The sequence below is a fragment of the Microcebus murinus genome, chromosome 29 (genome assembly GCF_040939455.1).
Source record: "Microcebus murinus isolate Inina chromosome 29, M.murinus_Inina_mat1.0, whole genome shotgun sequence".
Lineage (NCBI taxonomy): Eukaryota > Metazoa > Chordata > Mammalia > Primates > Cheirogaleidae > Microcebus > Microcebus murinus.
Genome location: NC_134132.1, coordinates 7,238,923 through 7,256,718, shown reverse-complemented (window position 1 = coordinate 7,256,718; position 17,796 = coordinate 7,238,923). Strand labels below are relative to the sequence as shown.

At 44.6% G+C, this 17,796-nt stretch overlaps 2 protein-coding genes across 2 annotated transcripts in view; both read left to right on the top strand.

Annotated features, from left to right (window-relative positions):
• Window positions 1-3,460, top strand: part of GRID2 (glutamate ionotropic receptor delta type subunit 2) — a 1,185,302-nt gene extending 1,181,842 nt beyond the window's left edge. Inside the window, exon 16 of the mRNA XM_012774075.3 lies at window positions 635-3,460. Within this exon, the coding sequence (XP_012629529.2) occupies window positions 635-793 (159 nt within the window). The 3' untranslated portion in view covers window positions 794-3,460. The remainder of the gene's footprint in view (window positions 1-634) is intronic.
• Window positions 3,461-16,528: 13,068 nt separating this feature from the next.
• Window positions 16,529-17,590, top strand: ATOH1 (atonal bHLH transcription factor 1). The gene has a single exon (XM_012774069.2). It carries the CDS (start codon window positions 16,529-16,531, stop codon window positions 17,588-17,590), a length of 1,062 nt encoding a protein of 353 aa, XP_012629523.2.
• Window positions 17,591-17,796: the final 206 nt, after the last annotated feature.

The window sequence follows — 17,796 nt, the reverse complement described above, 5'->3', positions numbered from 1 at the left end:
ATTTAATGAAAAATTTGTTATTTTTTATTATTTTCTGTGCATGAGTTACATGCAACTTGAAAAATGGTTCTCGCAGCTCCCAAAGTGAAGAGACAGGTGAGCTACCTAAGCTTCACGGGGCCCCCAGCTCAAAAGTAGCATGAGTTAAATACAACTCACATGGCAATTAATGTATTAAAGTTTTGCATTATCTAAAACCAGTAAATAAAAGTCAAGATGGCAGGAAACAGGCTCCAGGAGTTTGTGTGTAACTATATCAAGACCAGCTTTGGTGGAACACTGTGTTGACTTTCCATGAGAGGGCAATAGTGACGTTATTGTCTGGTGAAGATATCCACAGTTTTATCAAGTCTAAACTACCAAAGTATCCTAATCCAGACCTGGCTGAACTCCAAGGCCCTCCCAGAGACAGGTTCTAGCAAACCAGCAGCCCATGTGCTCTGCTCTCCGATGATTGCCTGGGGCCCAGAAAACCTATGAAGCCCTAATGGAAGTGATGAAACAGCTGCCATCATGCTTTGTTTATAAAGGACATGTAAGGTGACAAAGCCTGAGAAGTAGTGGTAGGACCAGGGAAAGCCAAACCTTGTCTCAACTCAACCTTGATGCCACCATATGCTTTATTTCCTCACAGGCTCCATCCCTGCCGAACGAAACCACGATATCTGAAAGAAGGAATGCTTGGCCACTGAGGCCATGTTTGAAACTTGGCGGCAATACCTGGAGAAGCCAGGCATCCGGTCATGGCCTCCACCAATCGTCACAACTGGGACGACCCCTGGATGACCCATAACCTCTCCCAGCACCAGAGCTGCTGATCTCTTTCCCTCCTGTTGATGTCAGGATCCATTCGACCCTGAGTACCCAAAACTGGTGAGCAAATGTACTATCTTCTAAATCAAAAACTCTTCTTCAGTTCAAGGAAGCTGAACTCACCAGGTTGTGACATCCAGAAATCCTTGCTGTGATCCACTCATGGAAGAGCAACGACAGGACTGCTGCTTTCAGCCACAGGTCATGGGTCTTGCCCAGCCAACCCATCAGCCTTAGAGGGACGCTTCTATGCAGGGGACTCCTTGTCTGTATGTCCTGGTCACAAGCACTCACACTGAGGTCCAAATCCACACCAGAATAGCTTCTACCTGGGCAGGATTCACCATCTTCTCAACTCTGTTTCTTGGGACTTCTGGTGGCCCAAGATCCAGTGAGACATGCAGGACCATCAAGGAGAATGTGTTTGGCAGATCTTAACCAGAAATAGACAGAAGCCCCTTCCAACCCATATGAAATCACCAGTGATTGTGGTTAATCAGCTTTGGAGACTTTGATCCCATAATTCTCTGTGTATTACTAAAACAACATTACCTTCATATTTACCAAAATGGTCCACTTTCCTCCATGCCAAAAGACATTGCCTTTACCCCAAGTGAGCATCAAACACCCACATCGTGCATGGAATCCTGGCTAATGTAGAGCCTCCATTTTGAATCCACACCTAGGACATTTGTCATTATAAACAAAGATCACTTGGATCGTGAGATTGCACCCTGGACTTGCAGTGCCTGTGTATAGTACCCACCACTAAGACAACTGGGTTTTCCCTATACCCACTTCCACATACATCCATAACACCACTTCCATGCAAATCATTTCTTCCAAGTCAGTTACAAAAGCATCACATGAAACATCCCAACCTGTCATGAATTCAGCCTATTTTTATTGAGAACCTACTAGGTGCCAAGCACTGCATTCCATCCTGGGGCTACCATGGTGAATAAGTCCCAACCCTTGCCCCGGGAAGTTTGCATTCCAATGAGGACGTCAGACGATTCAGCAGCGTGAGTGCTAGAGCAGTGTGCTGAGGACCACAAGAACTCCCTCGTCTCTGTTCCTTGATCAATCACCCAGGCAGTTCCCAGTTGCCCAGGCTGACACATAGATGATCTTCGAATATGCCAAAGCAACCCACAAGATTAAAGCCAACAAGCAGCAGTCCCAAGTGGTTATCGAATGGGTTCTGGTTACCTAATGTGTGATTTATGAACCACCTGACTTTTAAACAAGTGAGATGTGCACTTACTGAGCACCTTACTGGTATGTCACCCAACTGGTGACCCTACGTGTAGCTGCTCACAGGTGAAAATCAGGCTGTGACATCAGAAGAAAGACATGGCTTCAAGTTTGGATCCCGGCGCTGATGATGACTGGGCAAATCACTTAAACTCTGGTCTTTGGTGTCTTTCTTTGCAACAGACAAATAAAAACATTATATACTGTACCTACCTCACAGGGTTGTTGTGAGAATCAAGTGAAAAATGTATGTGAAAGCACTTTTGTAAACTTTATTTTTGAATCATTCCATTTTCCATGGGTTCTTCATCCTCCCTACGAAATACAATATTGTCATTTACCAGAAGGGTGTATTCTTATCCCCTCTGTCTCCCTGTGTCGTGAATGGTACGAGAAGATGAAGTACATGCCCTCCTGGATATCTGGTTTTCAGTTTGGGGACTCTGATGCCTCACCAAGTGACAAGGGTATAATCCAGAGGACCAAAGCTGGGGTCCTGATGCCGTGTAGATATCCCACCATTCACATGCCACTAGACTGGGACATCAGTCAACTCTCTGGATGGAAGCTGGTCCCCAAGACCCACGTAGAGAACCCATTCTTGGCCCTAGAGATCTAACCAGAACACAGTCATTCAGGGACTCACCTGGGTTCTGGCTTCCAGAGTAGTCACCAGCCACTCTGGGAAAGAGCATGTCTCCCAGAATGGAGGAAAGAGATTGGTTAAAGGAGACACTGACCCGATTAAATGAAATACAAGCCACGCCTGACTGCCTGACCTATTATAGTTGGGTTGTCAAGGGAAATTCCTAGACACTCATTTAAAGAAAGGAAATTGGTGACACATTTCTTCTTTTAGCAGTGTATCCCTGAGACCAACCTGGCTCTTGCCTGCCTGATTTTGATTTGTCTATTCCCTGTCTGTTCAGTAGACCTGTGATAAGATGTGTTTCTGGCTTACAAATCTCATGTCTCCTTTACACACACACACACACATACACAATGAGGAGGGCCACCCATTTTTCCCATCCTACCTTTTGGCCAAGCCCTAGGTCAGCCTTCCCTTTCTGATGATTCAATATGCATTCTGGATTGGCCAATCAAATTTGAGTTCAGTGTCACCGGGGCAGTCCTAATCTGTCCCAGGCTCAAACTCGGACTTTATTTCAGTCCTGTGTAGAAGCTTAGAGTGCCCACAGAGCCACTGGTAACCCAGCAATCCTTTAAGCAAAAGGAGGTGTTAAGCCTAAAATAGAAAACTTCAACTGCAATCCATCCCTCAAGTTCCTAGAGCAAGGAAAGAAGATTATAGGAAAAGTTTTGATGCAATGTGTGTATCAATTTCCAAAGTATTTTTAAATGGAATGGAAAATGACTTACAATCTCCTCGTTGCTAATAGGTCAGAGTGACCTAAGGTCACTAGGTCTTAGTGACCTAAGACACCAATTCAGTGAACTGAGAAATTCCCAGAGCTTTTCCTAAGGCTGTCTCATAGTCACATTTCATTTCAGTACCTAACAGAAACTTAAAAGTTTAAAACAGTGTCTTATATGTTATAGTTTACAACCAGCACTCGCTGTGGGAAGGGAGCCAGAGAGACTCAGAGTACCCACCACCCAAGGTCAGAGGCACGGAGCCAAAGGACCCAGCAAAGAGCAAGTCTGAGCCAAGAAGAAAAGCTGTTGCTGAAATGACAGACCCAGCATACGAAAGAAGATGATCTCCAAGCCATGGTGGCTGAGAAAGAAGAATAGACAGATCCGAGTTGAGAACCAAATTAAGATGTTTGAACAGGTATCAGAGTAAATAAGACTGGGCAGGAGATTGGATCACCAACCACCCCAAGATGTTTGTGTGACAGTCGCCTTCCTTGTGAGTTGCAATACTATGTCCTAGTTCCTTTTTCACGAGTAAAATTCTCAGTCCTACTGACATAGCTTACAGAGCCAACCCAAAATAGAAAACCCTTCCATACCCACAGATATACTTTTTACTATCTTTGGTTGATACGATTTTCTTTTACAGAAATTTTTAATTTTTTTTTCATAAATCTTTGCTAGATTATTTTTTCAATAAAATGTTGTCGATAAATAATTCCTCTGGTTGAACTCCAGTTCCTTCTTTGGTATTAAAAGTGACTTTAATGAATAGTATGTCTGCACTTGGATTCCTAAAGTTACATGAGAGGAAGGGATGTTCTAATGTAGATTACATGTGAATGAGCTTGAAACAATTATAGCGAATCACCAGGCAAGAGTAGCCAAAGGGACGTTTGATAATGACACACAGGGAACATGCCAGGTTAACTTTAATCTGCAAAAAATAAATTGTACCTCTCCTCCAAAAGTCAGAGGCGATCAACTCTCTCACTGCCACATCAAGATGCAGAGACTACCCAGGGAGAGACAGACACACAAGATAGAAAAGAAGAACGCATGCAGAATTTTGCAGAAAGAGGTAGCTGAATACAGAGACCAGCCACTCCCCAAGAGCTGGCAAGTGCTCCAGGCTTTTCAGAGAACTCACATTAGAAGTTCCAGTGGTAGATGGAACTGGGCCAATAGACACCATGGTGGGGAGAGGGGAAGTTTCTATAATTAAGTCTGAACTCTGCACACTTTCAAACAAACTAAGTAGTCTTTACTATTGACAACAAGGACTTTTTTTTTTTAAGTGATTGTTCTAAGTGAACCTGGTAAGGCATGAATCAGGGTGGGAAATAAAGGAAGTCAGTGGATTACAGCCTTTGGGTTAAGAATGAAGAAAATAATCTGAACATCACCAGAAGAGACAGATCTATGAGCTCCCTAGTGTGAGAGACTGGAAGTTACTAACAGGAGTATTGATGTGTGTCTTTTGCAATATGCTGTACATAAAGTTGTGCTTAAATGGATTGCTTAGTAAATCGCAATTGGTTTTTAAACTTTTGTGTGAGTTCAGTTCTTCTCTATCGAATTCTTTCATGGTCTTTATAACATCCAAAATTTATAAAGAACTCTTCAGTGTTAACAGGCTATTTGTGAACATCTGAACCAGGCAGATCCCAACTGATCAGTATTCTAGAATGATCGAGCCAAATATGTAGCCATTCTTCACTCAATAAAATTGATTTCAAACCGAATATATACAAATTATACCAGAAAGATATAAAATATCATCTGTTACAGCAGCTCCTAGTGTAAATATAATCTCAAATTTCCCATCTTTTACTTCCTGCAAATAAAACTAAAATTTTTTAAGGAATTAACACAGAAATTTTTTTAACTAGGTCAAACTTTGGCAGCCACTAAACCATTGTTTGAAGGAACAAATAAAACCTAGTTAAACTCCTCGAAGGCATCCTCTCATTTATATGGAGTGCCATATAACATTCTTAACATTCTAGAGGATGTTAAGCAATGAACGTAACATCGTAAACAAAATCATAACGGTCACACTCTGGGGTCAAAGAAAGACATTAAACCATCATACCGGCGACTGTGTAATTACCAACTGAGATAAATTCTTGAGGAAAGAAATAATAAGCTATTTGAGAGTGTGTGACAAAGAAATGTGACCTCGTTTAGAAGACTTGCTGGAAGAAGAAAAGCTTGAACTAAAGCAAGACCAATGAGTAGAAGTATGGGGAATAGAAGTGGGGTGTCTAGAACATTTCAGACAGATAGACCCACAAAAAACTCACCTAAGAACTGAAATGCTAATGTGGCTATAAGAAGACAACAGATTTAGAGACCCGAAAAGAAAGGTCAGAATGGTAGGAGGTGAATTCCAGAGGTAGGAAGCCAGTCTATGTCTTAGAGCCAAGCTAAGAAACTTGGTCTTTGGCCTAACAGAATTGGAAGCCATCATGGGTTTTAGCAAAATTCATGCCTTTTAAGTCCTTTCACTGTCATTTTAATACTGTTTGAGAAGAGCATCTGTGTGTTCCATCTGAAGTCTTAAATTTGTTTGTCCTGTTCTGCTGTGTTGTATACATACAGAATGCATAATATACATGCATTTAATAAATTCAGGATTTGTTTTTTACAAAATATCACCCAAAAACTGTTGTCATCTTTTCCTAAATTGAATTGATTATCATAGTCATTACTCAGTAACTTCCACTTAAAGAGGCATTCTGAGATGTGAATTCAAGTGGTGCCAAGATTGTAGCTATTACACCCTTAACATGAGCATAGTGAGTACAGGGATTCTGTCTTTAAAAGAGATTTTTTAATTGGTTTAATTGCAGCAGCACCAATAAAAATATTTCAGAAGCATTATTGAGAGTAAATGAAGTAAATCATTACTATTTACTTCTCTACAAGAAACCAGGGCTCAATTTAGAATGGAGAGAAGTAATAAGGGAACCTTAGGAATACAGAGACGGCCCAATTTGCATACACACCAATACATGCACACCAATACATGCACACCAATACATGCACACCAACACATGCACACCAATACATGCACGCCAATAGCATGCACACCAATACATGCACGCCAATACATGCACACCAATAGCATGCACACCAATATCATGCACACCAATACATGCACACCAATACATGCACGCCAATAGCATGCACACCAATACATGCACACCAATACATGCACACCAATACATGCACACCAATAGCATGCACACCAATACATGCACGCCAATACATGCACGCCAATACATGCACGCCAATACATGCACGCCAATACATGCACGCCAATAGCATGCACACCAATACATGCACTCCAATACATGCACACCAATAGCATGCACACCAATACATGCACGCCAATACCATGCACACCAATACATGCACACCAGTACATGCACACCAATACCATGCACACCAATACATGCACACCAGTACATGCACACCAATATATGCACACCAATACATGCACACCAATACCATGCACACCAATACATGCAAACCAGTACATGCACACCAATACCATGCACACTGATACATGCACACCAATACCATGCACACCAGTACATGCACACCAATATATGCACACCAATACATGCACACCAATACCATGCACACCAATACATGCACACCAGTACATGCACACCAATACCATGCACACCAATACATGCACACCAGTACATGCACACCAATACATGCACACCAATACATGCACACCAGTACATGCACACCAATACCATGCACACCAATACATGCAAACCAGTACATGCACACCAATACCATGCACACCAATACATGCACACCAATACCATGCACACCAATACATGCACACCAGTACATGCACACCAATACCATGCACACCAATACATGCACACCAGTACATGCACACCAATACATGCACACCAATACATGCACACCAATACATGCACACCAATACCATGCACACCAATACCATGCACACCAATACATGCATGCCAATACCATGCACACCAGTACATGCACACCAGTACATGCACACCAATACCATGCACACCAATACCATGCACACCAATACATGCACGCCAATACCATGCACACCAGTACATGCACACCAGTACATGCACACCAATACCATGCACACCAATACATGCACACCAATATATGCACACCAATACATGCACACCAATACATGCACACCAATACCATGCACACCAATATATGCACACCAATACATGCACACCAATACCATCCACACCAATACATGCACACCAATACCATGCACACCAATACATGCACACCAATACCATGCACACCAATACCATGCACACCAATACATGCACACCAATACCATCCACACCAATACATGCACACCAATACCATGCACACCGATACTTGCACACCAATACCATGCACACTGATACATGCACACCAATACCATCCACACCAATACATGCATACCAATACCATGCACACCAATACATGCACACCAATACCATGCACACCAATACCAGGCACACCAATACATGCATACCAATACCATCCACACCAATACATGCATACCAATACATGCACACCAATACATGCACACCAATACATGCACACCAATACCATCCACACCAATACATGCATACCAATACATGCACACCAATACATGCACACCAATACATGCACACCACTACATGCACACCAATACCATGCACACCACTACATGCACACCAATACCATGCACACCACTACATGCACACCAATACCAGGCACACCAATACATGCACATCAATACATGCACACCAATACATGCACACCAATACATGCACACCAACAGCAACACTAGGCTACAGTCTGTCCTGCACAAACCCTCTCATCCCTTCAGAGCTACCTGCTGCAGAGGTGCCCCTGCAGCTGAACATCTTCGGGGAGCTGGGGCAGGAATTGGTCATCTTCTTCTCTGCTTTCCCTGTAGACTAAGATATGGGCTTTCTCAGTTCTGCTAAGTCAATTATTACTTGTCCATCCAGTTCCATTTTATAAGAATTTGTTGACATTCTTGACTTGTTGTCTCTCTAGCCATTCTCTTTGTCTTGTGCATTTCTGCCTTTTGTGTCCCTTTTCTGTCATATTCATGATGTTTGAGAAAACCATCTGTATGTTCAATCTGAAACAATTAACTGAAACTTTCTCATTTGTTTTAATTTGCATTTCCTGGTTGAATTTTTTTTCAGCTTTATAGACCATTTCTACTGTTCCTTCATGAATGAATCACCTACTCTTATCTTTTGGCTGTTTTTCTATCAGGAACTAGTCATTTTCTTATCAAATGTAATAGCTCCTTTTATATCGTGTATATTAACTCACTGTGTATAAGGCTTGTTACAAATATTTTTCTACTTTGTCTTTTACTTTTAACCTTTATGATTTTTTGTGCATGAAAAAATGTTATCTTAGTTCTATATACTATAGTTTGTGGAGAGTTTTCATTATTAGAAAGCATTATTAATTTTATATTTTAACTTAATTGAATTTAATTAATTCTTGAAATACTAAATCTTACAGCAGTTTTATGCATCGAATACCATTACTAAGCTTGATATCAGTTCAATGCTTACTTAATTTACCTTCTAGATATGTTTATAATTTCATGTTTTTATATTTACTTTCTAATACATCTGGAATTTATTTTTTCATGTAGTATGTATACTGGGAGATTTTAAAAATTAATTGTGAAATAGAGAAAGTATACCAGCAAATACTTAAATATAAAATACCATTATGTATAACTTAACACATAATGTACCACATTCTACCACAACCTGAATCCCTGTCTAAAGATCTACTTTTGGGAAGACTCAAACTAAAATAATTTACACTGGAAGTAGTCCAGGAAGCATCTGCTCAGATGAATTTCTGAATTGGACCTCTCATGGGTCAGACAGCAACAAAGACCGCATTGTGAGTGGTAAGTGGCTTGTGATACCCCCTTGGCATGCTGGAAGGTCGTTATTGCTAAGAGTCTCATCGCTGGTGAATTGGGGCAGAATGCAGAAGGAAAGGGAACGCACTGGGTTTATGCAATGTCTCTATCATTCGAGAGAGATGGTGGCAGTTGTTGTCTTATAAGACTGCAGAGACGGTAGGTTGTTTTTAAGTAACACGGACACACCACTGAAAGAAAATGGCAGGCTCAAATCAGCCAACCACCAACTAACTCAGGACACAATGGGAAATTCAGAAAACCTCTATGTAGTCAGAGAGGGCAGTACAGGCCCGGTTATGAGAATGGCAACATTGCAGAGAAGGCTTATTCTGCAGCCTGGCAAATTTTCTATGCTAATCTCAAGACTCTGGTGCAGAAGAGATGGGAAGCTGAGGGCTGGAATGGAAACATCCAAGTGGATATGCTTAGATCTCCATAACCTGCAGAACCATCTAGGCCTCCTGAAGTGACTCACTCTCCATTATTCAAGAACAACCAACTCCCTTTGGCTAGAGACCGTGCAGGGACCGCCTGTGAGTAAGATGCCTCCCAAAATACCAGTTGTCTTCATCAAGACTCACCCCACCTTTCTCATAATTCGTAGGCATAAAGCTGGGATCCAATCTCAGCAGGGTGCGCCTGGGAAACTGCCATTCTTATTTGGGAAGCAAAGGAATTATTTACCAAAATTCCTGCAAAACCCAACTGATATTTACAGATATATGAGCCTGGAGTACATGCTTTAGAATAGATCTTGAGGGTGATGAACTAGAGGGAACGTTGTCAGTTAAGACCGGAAAAGGCAGTTTTGGAGTATGCAGGAACTCTTCATAACTCAAGATCTAATGTCTGAGAAGTCCTAATATTATACCAGCATGGATTTCTTAAACTTGGGAGCAGCATTGTCCTACGGTATATGAGGTAGAAATGTAGCTTTATCAAATTTTTAAGAAAAGAGGGAAAAGGCTTAGGAGATATGCTTGAATGGATTGAATGCTTGAGACCAGAGACTCCATTAGCTGACTGTCCCTTTCCCAGGAAACCCCAGAGGACAATCCCTTCACTAAATCAGAAAAGAGAGTGCCAGTGTGGGGCCAATGGCATTTCTTGAGAGATCCAGTGAATCCGCCCTTGTTAGGCTGAGGTGTACCATCAGGAAAGCTGCCATGAAATGAGCTGTTCAGTGTCATTGGGATGAAAGGATTCTGGGACAGTTGAGGCCAGAGGGTGTCACTTTGTCATAAAAGGCAAGGTGGATGTAATTACTGTATTGAGAAGCAAAGCCAGAATGAAAATCAGAGGCTCTAACTCCCATAGGTCTATGGCAATATTTTTGAGGGGTACAACAGATGGATAGTATGTAGGCTGAATAATGGACGCCCCCCCAAAGATGTCCACATCTTAATCCCCTAAAACCTCTGAGTATGTTACCTTGTTTATGTTATGTTTATTGCAGCACAACTCACAATTGCAAAGATGTGGAATCAACCCAAGTGCCCATCAATTCATGATTGGATTAACCAAATGTGGTATATCTATACCACTACTCAGCCATGAAAAAAGGGATGAATTAATGCCTTTTGCCACAATTTGGATGAAATTGGAGACCATTCTCCTAAGTGTCTCAAGAGTGGAGAAACAAATACCACATGTACCCATTATTAAATTGGAACTAACTGATGAGTACACATGCACAGAGGGCAAGTAAAACGCAGTGGAAATCAAGCAGAAAAGAGTGGGGAGGATTGGAGGAGCAAAAACCTACCTGATGGGTACAATTAACACCATTTGGGTGGTGGGCACACCTACAGCTGTGACTCAAGCATTGCAAAAACAATCCATGTAACCAAAAACATTTGTACCCTCTTCGTATTTTGAAATAAAAAGTAAATAAAGAAATTAAATAAATAAAAATAATAAAAAATAAAAAAGATGGACAGGCCGGGCGCTGTGGCTCACGCCTGTAATCCTAGCTCTTGGGAGGCCGAGGCGGGCGGATTGCTCAAGGTCAGGAGTTCAAAACCAGCCTGAGCAAGAGCGAGACCCCGTCTCTACTATAAAAACAGAAAGAAATTAATTGGCCAACTGATATATATATATATAAAATGAGCCGGGCATGGTGGCGCATGCCTGTAGTCCCAGCTACTCGGGAGGCTGAGGCAGAAGGATCACTCGAGCCCAGGAGTTTGAGGTTGCTGTGAGCTAGGCTGACGCCACGGCACTCACTCTAGCCTGGACAACAAAGTGAGACTCTGTCTCAAAAAAAAAAAAAAAAAAAAGATGGACAATAAAAAAAGACAAAAAAAAAGTGTCAAACGGGCAACCAATCCTCTTCCAGGGAATGCTTCTTTTAGGAAGCAAGGCCAGAAAGTTGAATAAGAGGTTACTAGACAAGAAAAGAACAGACAAGAAAGGAAGAGTATAGCAGGTAGACAATGTGTGTGAAGATCCCAGGATGGGAAGATGTTTGGTATGTAATAGCAAATAAAGAAAAGTTTGGGGGTGAAATTTATTATACAGCAATAGATAACTAGTACGGATAGTATGAAGTCAGGAAGAAGTTTACAGTTCCTGGTGGTCAAAGAATCTTTGATAAACTTGGGAACCATAATGAATGAAACCTTGAACTTCTCTAACAAGTTTTCAGTGCAGTAGTAGACCCAAAAGACACTTTGCATTCACCTCCTTGCTGAAGGATAATTGGTGCTCCCATTTATCTTTCCCAGAGAAGCCTAGGGAAGAATTCCTAGAGGCAGTAGCATTTGATCTAGACCTTGAAACTTAGGTTACATTTTAATGAGCAGGGCTGGATAATCGATGTCTGGATTAGCCTATTTGTGGTAGCAGAAATTATAATACACGTTCTGAGAACCATAAAGTAGCTGAATATAGGACAGAGGAAATTCTAGAACGAACTGGGTCCTGCCTAAGAATCCCTTTGGCTGCTTATGTAAGATGCAGATGTTGGGCCCTGTGCACAAAGTTGATTTGGTAGACTTGATAGGGGCCCAGGAATTTGCCTTTTTAATAAACCTCCCAAGTGATTGTCACACAGGTAGACCATCTTTGGATGACAATTTGAGAATCACTGTGTTAATGGAATAATAAAATCTCAGTCTAGAAACATAGCTTAAGAGCAGATCACCGGGGTTTAAATACTGAACTAAACTATGTGGTTGATAAGAGCAAATAATGAAAAGCCAGAGGATTTTTATCAATTTTTCATTGTAAAAATTTTCATGTGCAAGTAGTGTTACCAGTCTAGTGAATCTTTACACCACCATATTCAGCAATTATCAAGATTTTTCTACATTTCAGTCATTATTTATTTTCCATATTATTAATATTGATGATGCAATACTTAATAGCAAATCACAGACCTCATGTCATTTCACCCCTATGTTTCTGTGTACATCTCGAGTTTCCTAAATAATCACATTGTCTTTATAGAACCTAAAAAAAATAAACAATAAATCATTGGCATCATTTAATACTGAATTCATATTCACATTTTATCAACTGTCTTTTAAGAAAAGTTCTTTTATTGTTAGTTTGTTTGAATCTGAATCCAAACAAGGTCCACATGTTGCCTTAGATGCTGTATCTTAAGATTGTCTTTTTTTTTTTTTAAGATTGTCTTAAACAAGAGCAATCTCTTCCCTCCTTTTTTTTTTTAATGTCACAGATTTATTGAAATTGAACATGTGTTCTATAGGACATTTCATAGTATGGGCTTGTTTTTTGCATCCTTGTGGTATCATTTAACTTACTATGATATCCCCATATTTCCGGTAAACAAGAGGTTAACTCAAAGGCTTAATTATTGATAAATTCATATTTACTTTCTTCTTTTTTGAAAGAATACTTCATAGGGGTCTGTGTACTTTATAATGCATGAAACTGAGAAGCACATGATATCATGTTCCCCTAAAAGACGTTAAGATTGATCTGTAGTAGTTTCAAGGGGTGACAGACCAATTCCTGCATTGTAAAAGTTCCCCAACAAACTTTGATCTAATTGTATCATTCATTCTTAATCATTGCCTTGATAAAATGTTTCATTAGGAATTGCAAAATGTTCTGAATCTTTTATTTCTTCTACCTTTATTATATGGAATTATTCTGGAAAAAGAAATTCCATCATTAGCTAAGTCTATTTGATTACTCTTAAATACAGTTCATCTGGAAATAATAGGATAAATGCTTCATTCTTTGCCATCATTGCCAATTGTTAAGGGACCTCATATTGGACTCCTGCTGCCACCATCCAGCCCCTCACATACTCTATGTGGTGTTTTGACACCCCATACCACAAACCCTCCCTAAGAACACCCTGGTCACTCTATGCAGGATCCAACCCCAAGCCCAGAGCCTTGTGTCCTCTTGCCCCAGCTCAGGTACCAAGCTTCCCAGCCCCACCTAAGAGAAGAGAAAAAAGAGAAGGGAGGGGAAGAAAAATAGCCCCCTATTTATCTTATTTTAAGGGCCAAAGAAATGTATTTCGCCATAAACTACCAAACTCTTATCACCCTCTCACATTACTGCAACACTCGAATTTACTGACCTGTGTATTGACATTTGCTTCAAAAAAAAGTAATAATACTAATGACTATATGTGAAGTTGGCAATTTAGGAACAACAGTCTATGTATTCAGCAAATATTTGACTACAGCCCACAAAGCTGTTTAAACTCAAAGGGAAGTGAATATTTTACAGTTATATAGTCAAATTTAAAGTACAGATACAAAGTTTGGATAATGCAAGCCCAAGGAAAATTTGGGTATCTGACACATTTGAGAGTGACATTATGTGAAAGAATTCCAGGAGTAACTTTGAGCTGATAACAGCTGGGAAAAGTCTATGTTTGAGGAATCAAATGCAACATAGACAATTGATACTTCCAGGCTCTAACTGCTAACACTGCCAAACATACATAGAAGACAGTTAATCATTTTTCTAAAAGTTCCATTTCGGCACCCACAGCGACTAGCAATTACTTTTCCAAATAGTACATTTTATGTAGTAGTACTATTTTATAGTAACAGCATCATTGGTTGATTTCAACAGTACCCAGTCCAATCACCAAAAAAATTGGAGAATTTTCTCTCCCCAGAAGACACTGGATGAATTTTACTTTTTCTTTTTCTTTATTTTCATCAATGGTTTATAGATTAGGTTTTGGGAGGTTTTCTCTTTATGTTTTGTTTCTACATGCCTTTATTTAACATATTTATTTCAGCAGAACTAAATATTTGCATCAGAATCCAGCTCTCACTTTTCTGGTTTTTAAGTTGGGACAGTCCAGGATTGTCCCTAGAAGGTTGAAGAAGAACAGATGAAAGAATAAAGTATCATTTTCATTTTAGCACTCTATTCTACCCTCCTATATCTTTATAGGGCTTAAATCTATATACACACAACTAATTCAGTCCAGTCCCTGAAATTCTCCTGTCCACCGAGGTCTAGATGGCAGGTGAGATCAAGTCCCTGCTCATATGAGTGACAACTTTCAGCCCCCTCTGGACACTGCCAAGACAGACTCCAGGGAGCTATCTCTGCTGGCTCTTCGTTTGGCCATCATTCATAGAGGACGAGACTCCTTTGGAGACGACAACCAGTGCGAAAGACAGAAACAGCAGAAGCCACCAGCTGGCTGTGGCGCTCCCGCGCCCCGGGGACTGCGCCTGGAGCACCCGGGCGTGCCCGGGCCAAGGAGCTTCCTGATTGGCTCTTTGCTGTGACCAAGCCAGGCCAGGCTCTAGCGACCCAAAGCGGGTCCTTACCTGGGACTTGGGGTCCCAGCCTCGCCAAGGACCTCCCTCCCGGGTTTTATGCTAGGGGACCGCGCACCCTAAAACTAAACGGAGTGGGGGGGGGTGCTAAGTTAAACTTCAGTTTCTGAGGGTTTGCAGAAGCAGCTAGAAGCTAAGAGCGTAGTGAGCGAGCCAAGGCTCCCCCAGGCAGAAGGGTAGGCGACTCCGGGCTACCTGCACCTCAAAAGTGGTAGGAATTGCTAGGATCGCGAGCGCCTGGCATTTTCCTTTGGCTGAGCACTGAGTAAGGAGTCCTACTGTGTGAATTGAGAGTCTGCATAATACTGCGAGATACCCCTGCCCTAAAACTGCGCTCAGCGGAGAGCTCTCTGCAGACGACAACCCTCTTTGGCCGCAGGGCGCGGGGCCAGGGGGACGGATTGGATTGGGGGCCCCCGGAGTTGTCGCCTTAGATGCCACAACTCCACTCCCCATTGAGAAGAAAGGCCACATACCCAAGTCGAACTGAGAGAGCAGACGCAAAAGAGGAAAAGACGCGGTCCAATGAAGAAGCATGTCCTGAGACACTGTCCCCCCCCCCTTTTAATTCTAAATGACAGACGTCCTTTAGGGGTTATATGTTTACGGACATGCGCGAGAGATTTGCACACGCCTACATACATGTGCACACACATCATATTACATAGGAGAGACGTCTAAGCGCGTGGGCAGCGGAGTGGGGGCGCCCAGCCCGGCCCGGGGCCACCTGCCGCCGCCACGTCCCCCGTCCCCCCTCTGCACCCGCACCGGCCCGGAGCCCGCGCCGCCTGCACCCGCTCCCGCACCCCGGCCGCGGGGGCGGCGACACACCCGGGCGTTGGATTACAAGCCTTCCATTAACATATGAATATGACGAGCTTAAAAGAGGGACCGAGGAGGCAAAAAAAAAAAAAAAAAAAAAAACCTGAGCAGTCGCGGAGTCCCGTGCACACAGGAACTTTCCCCGGGCGCACGAACTCGGCGATTGGCCGCCCGCACGCGCCCGCCGCGCCCTCCATTGGCTGAGCGGACACGCGACCGGCGCGAGGAGGGGGCTGGGCGCGCGCGGGGGGGACTCGGTGGCGCGTGCCGCTTTTTAAAGGGGCGCAGCGCCTTCGGCAACCGGAGAAGCTTCGTTGCACGCGACCTGGTGTGTGATCTCCGAGTGGGTGGGGGAGGGCACCGGAGGGGAAAAAAAATAAGACGTTGCAGAAGAGACCTGCCTGGGAAGGGCTTTTTTTTTTTTTTCTTTCTGGCGTGCCGGCGCGTCCTCCTAGCCCGAGCGCCCGGCCTCCGCAGCGCGATGTCCCGCCTGCTGCATGCGGGAGAGTGGGCTGAAGTGAAGGACTTGGGGGACCGCCACCGCCATGCCCAGCCGCTCCAGCTCCCGCCGCCGCCGCCGCCGCCCGCGAGCCTGCAGGCGCGGGAGCCGCCCGCGTACGCGCCCGAGCTGGCCCTCCTGGACGGCACCGACCCACGCGCCTGGCTGGCGCCCGCTTTGCAGGGCATGTGCGCGGCACGCGCCGCCGCGCAGTACCTGCTGCAGCCCCCCGAGCTGGGCGCGCCCGACGCCCCCGCGGCCCGGGACGCGGCGGACGGGCGCGCGGAGCTGGCGAGGCGGGGCGGCGGCGGCAAGAGCCCCGGGCCGGCGAAGGTGCGGGAGCAGCTGTGCAAGCTGAAGGGCGCGGTGGCGGTGGACGAGCTGGGCTGCGGTCGCCAGCGGGCCCCGTCCAGCAAGCAGGTGAACGGGGTGCAGAAGCAGAGGCGGCTGGCGGCCAACGCCAGGGAGCGGCGCAGGATGCACGGGCTGAACCACGCCTTCGACCAGCTGCGCAACGTCATCCCGTCCTTCAACAACGACAAAAAGCTGTCCAAGTACGAGACCCTGCAGATGGCCCAGATCTACATCAACGCCCTGTCCGAGCTGCTGCAGACGCCCAGCGGCGGGGAGCAGCCGCCGCCGCCGCCGGCCGCCTGCAAAAGTGACCACCACCACGCCCGCGCCGCCGCCGCCCCTGCCGCCACCGCGTACGACGGTGGCGCGGGCGCGGCGACCGGGCCGGGGGCCCCGCCGGCCTCCGCAGGGGCCCCGCGGCCGGCCGCGCCCGGGAGCTGCCGGACTCGCTTCCCCGGCCCGGCCGCCGCGGGCGGGTACTCGGTGCAGCTGGACGCCCTGCACTTCCCGGCTTTCGAGGACAGCGCGCTGACCGCGATGATGGCGCAGAAGAGTCTGTCGCCTTCTCTGCCCGGCGGCATCCTGCAGCCGGCGCAGGAGGAAAGTAGCAAAACTTCTCCCCGGTCCCACAGAAGCGACGGGGAGTTTTCCCCCCACTCCCACTACAGTGACTCGGACGAGGCGAGTTAGGAAGGGGACAGCCCTGGAAACTGAGGCAGAAACACAACCGCCCGGTCCCCGCGCGCGCGGGGGTGCCCTCGCGGTTAAAGATCCCCGCACCCTTCAGTGTCTGCTCCGCGGCGGGTCGCTGTGTAGCAGCGACTTGGCGTCCGATGGCAGCTACATCTGGCGATTTGCAAACGCCGCCGCTGTCCCCAACTCCCTAACGGTCCACA

Coding starts and splice junctions, on each gene's coding strand:
- ATOH1 (XM_012774069.2), top strand. CDS start 16,529: ATGTCCCGCCTGCTGCATGCGGGAGAGTGGGCTGAAGTGAAGGACTTG.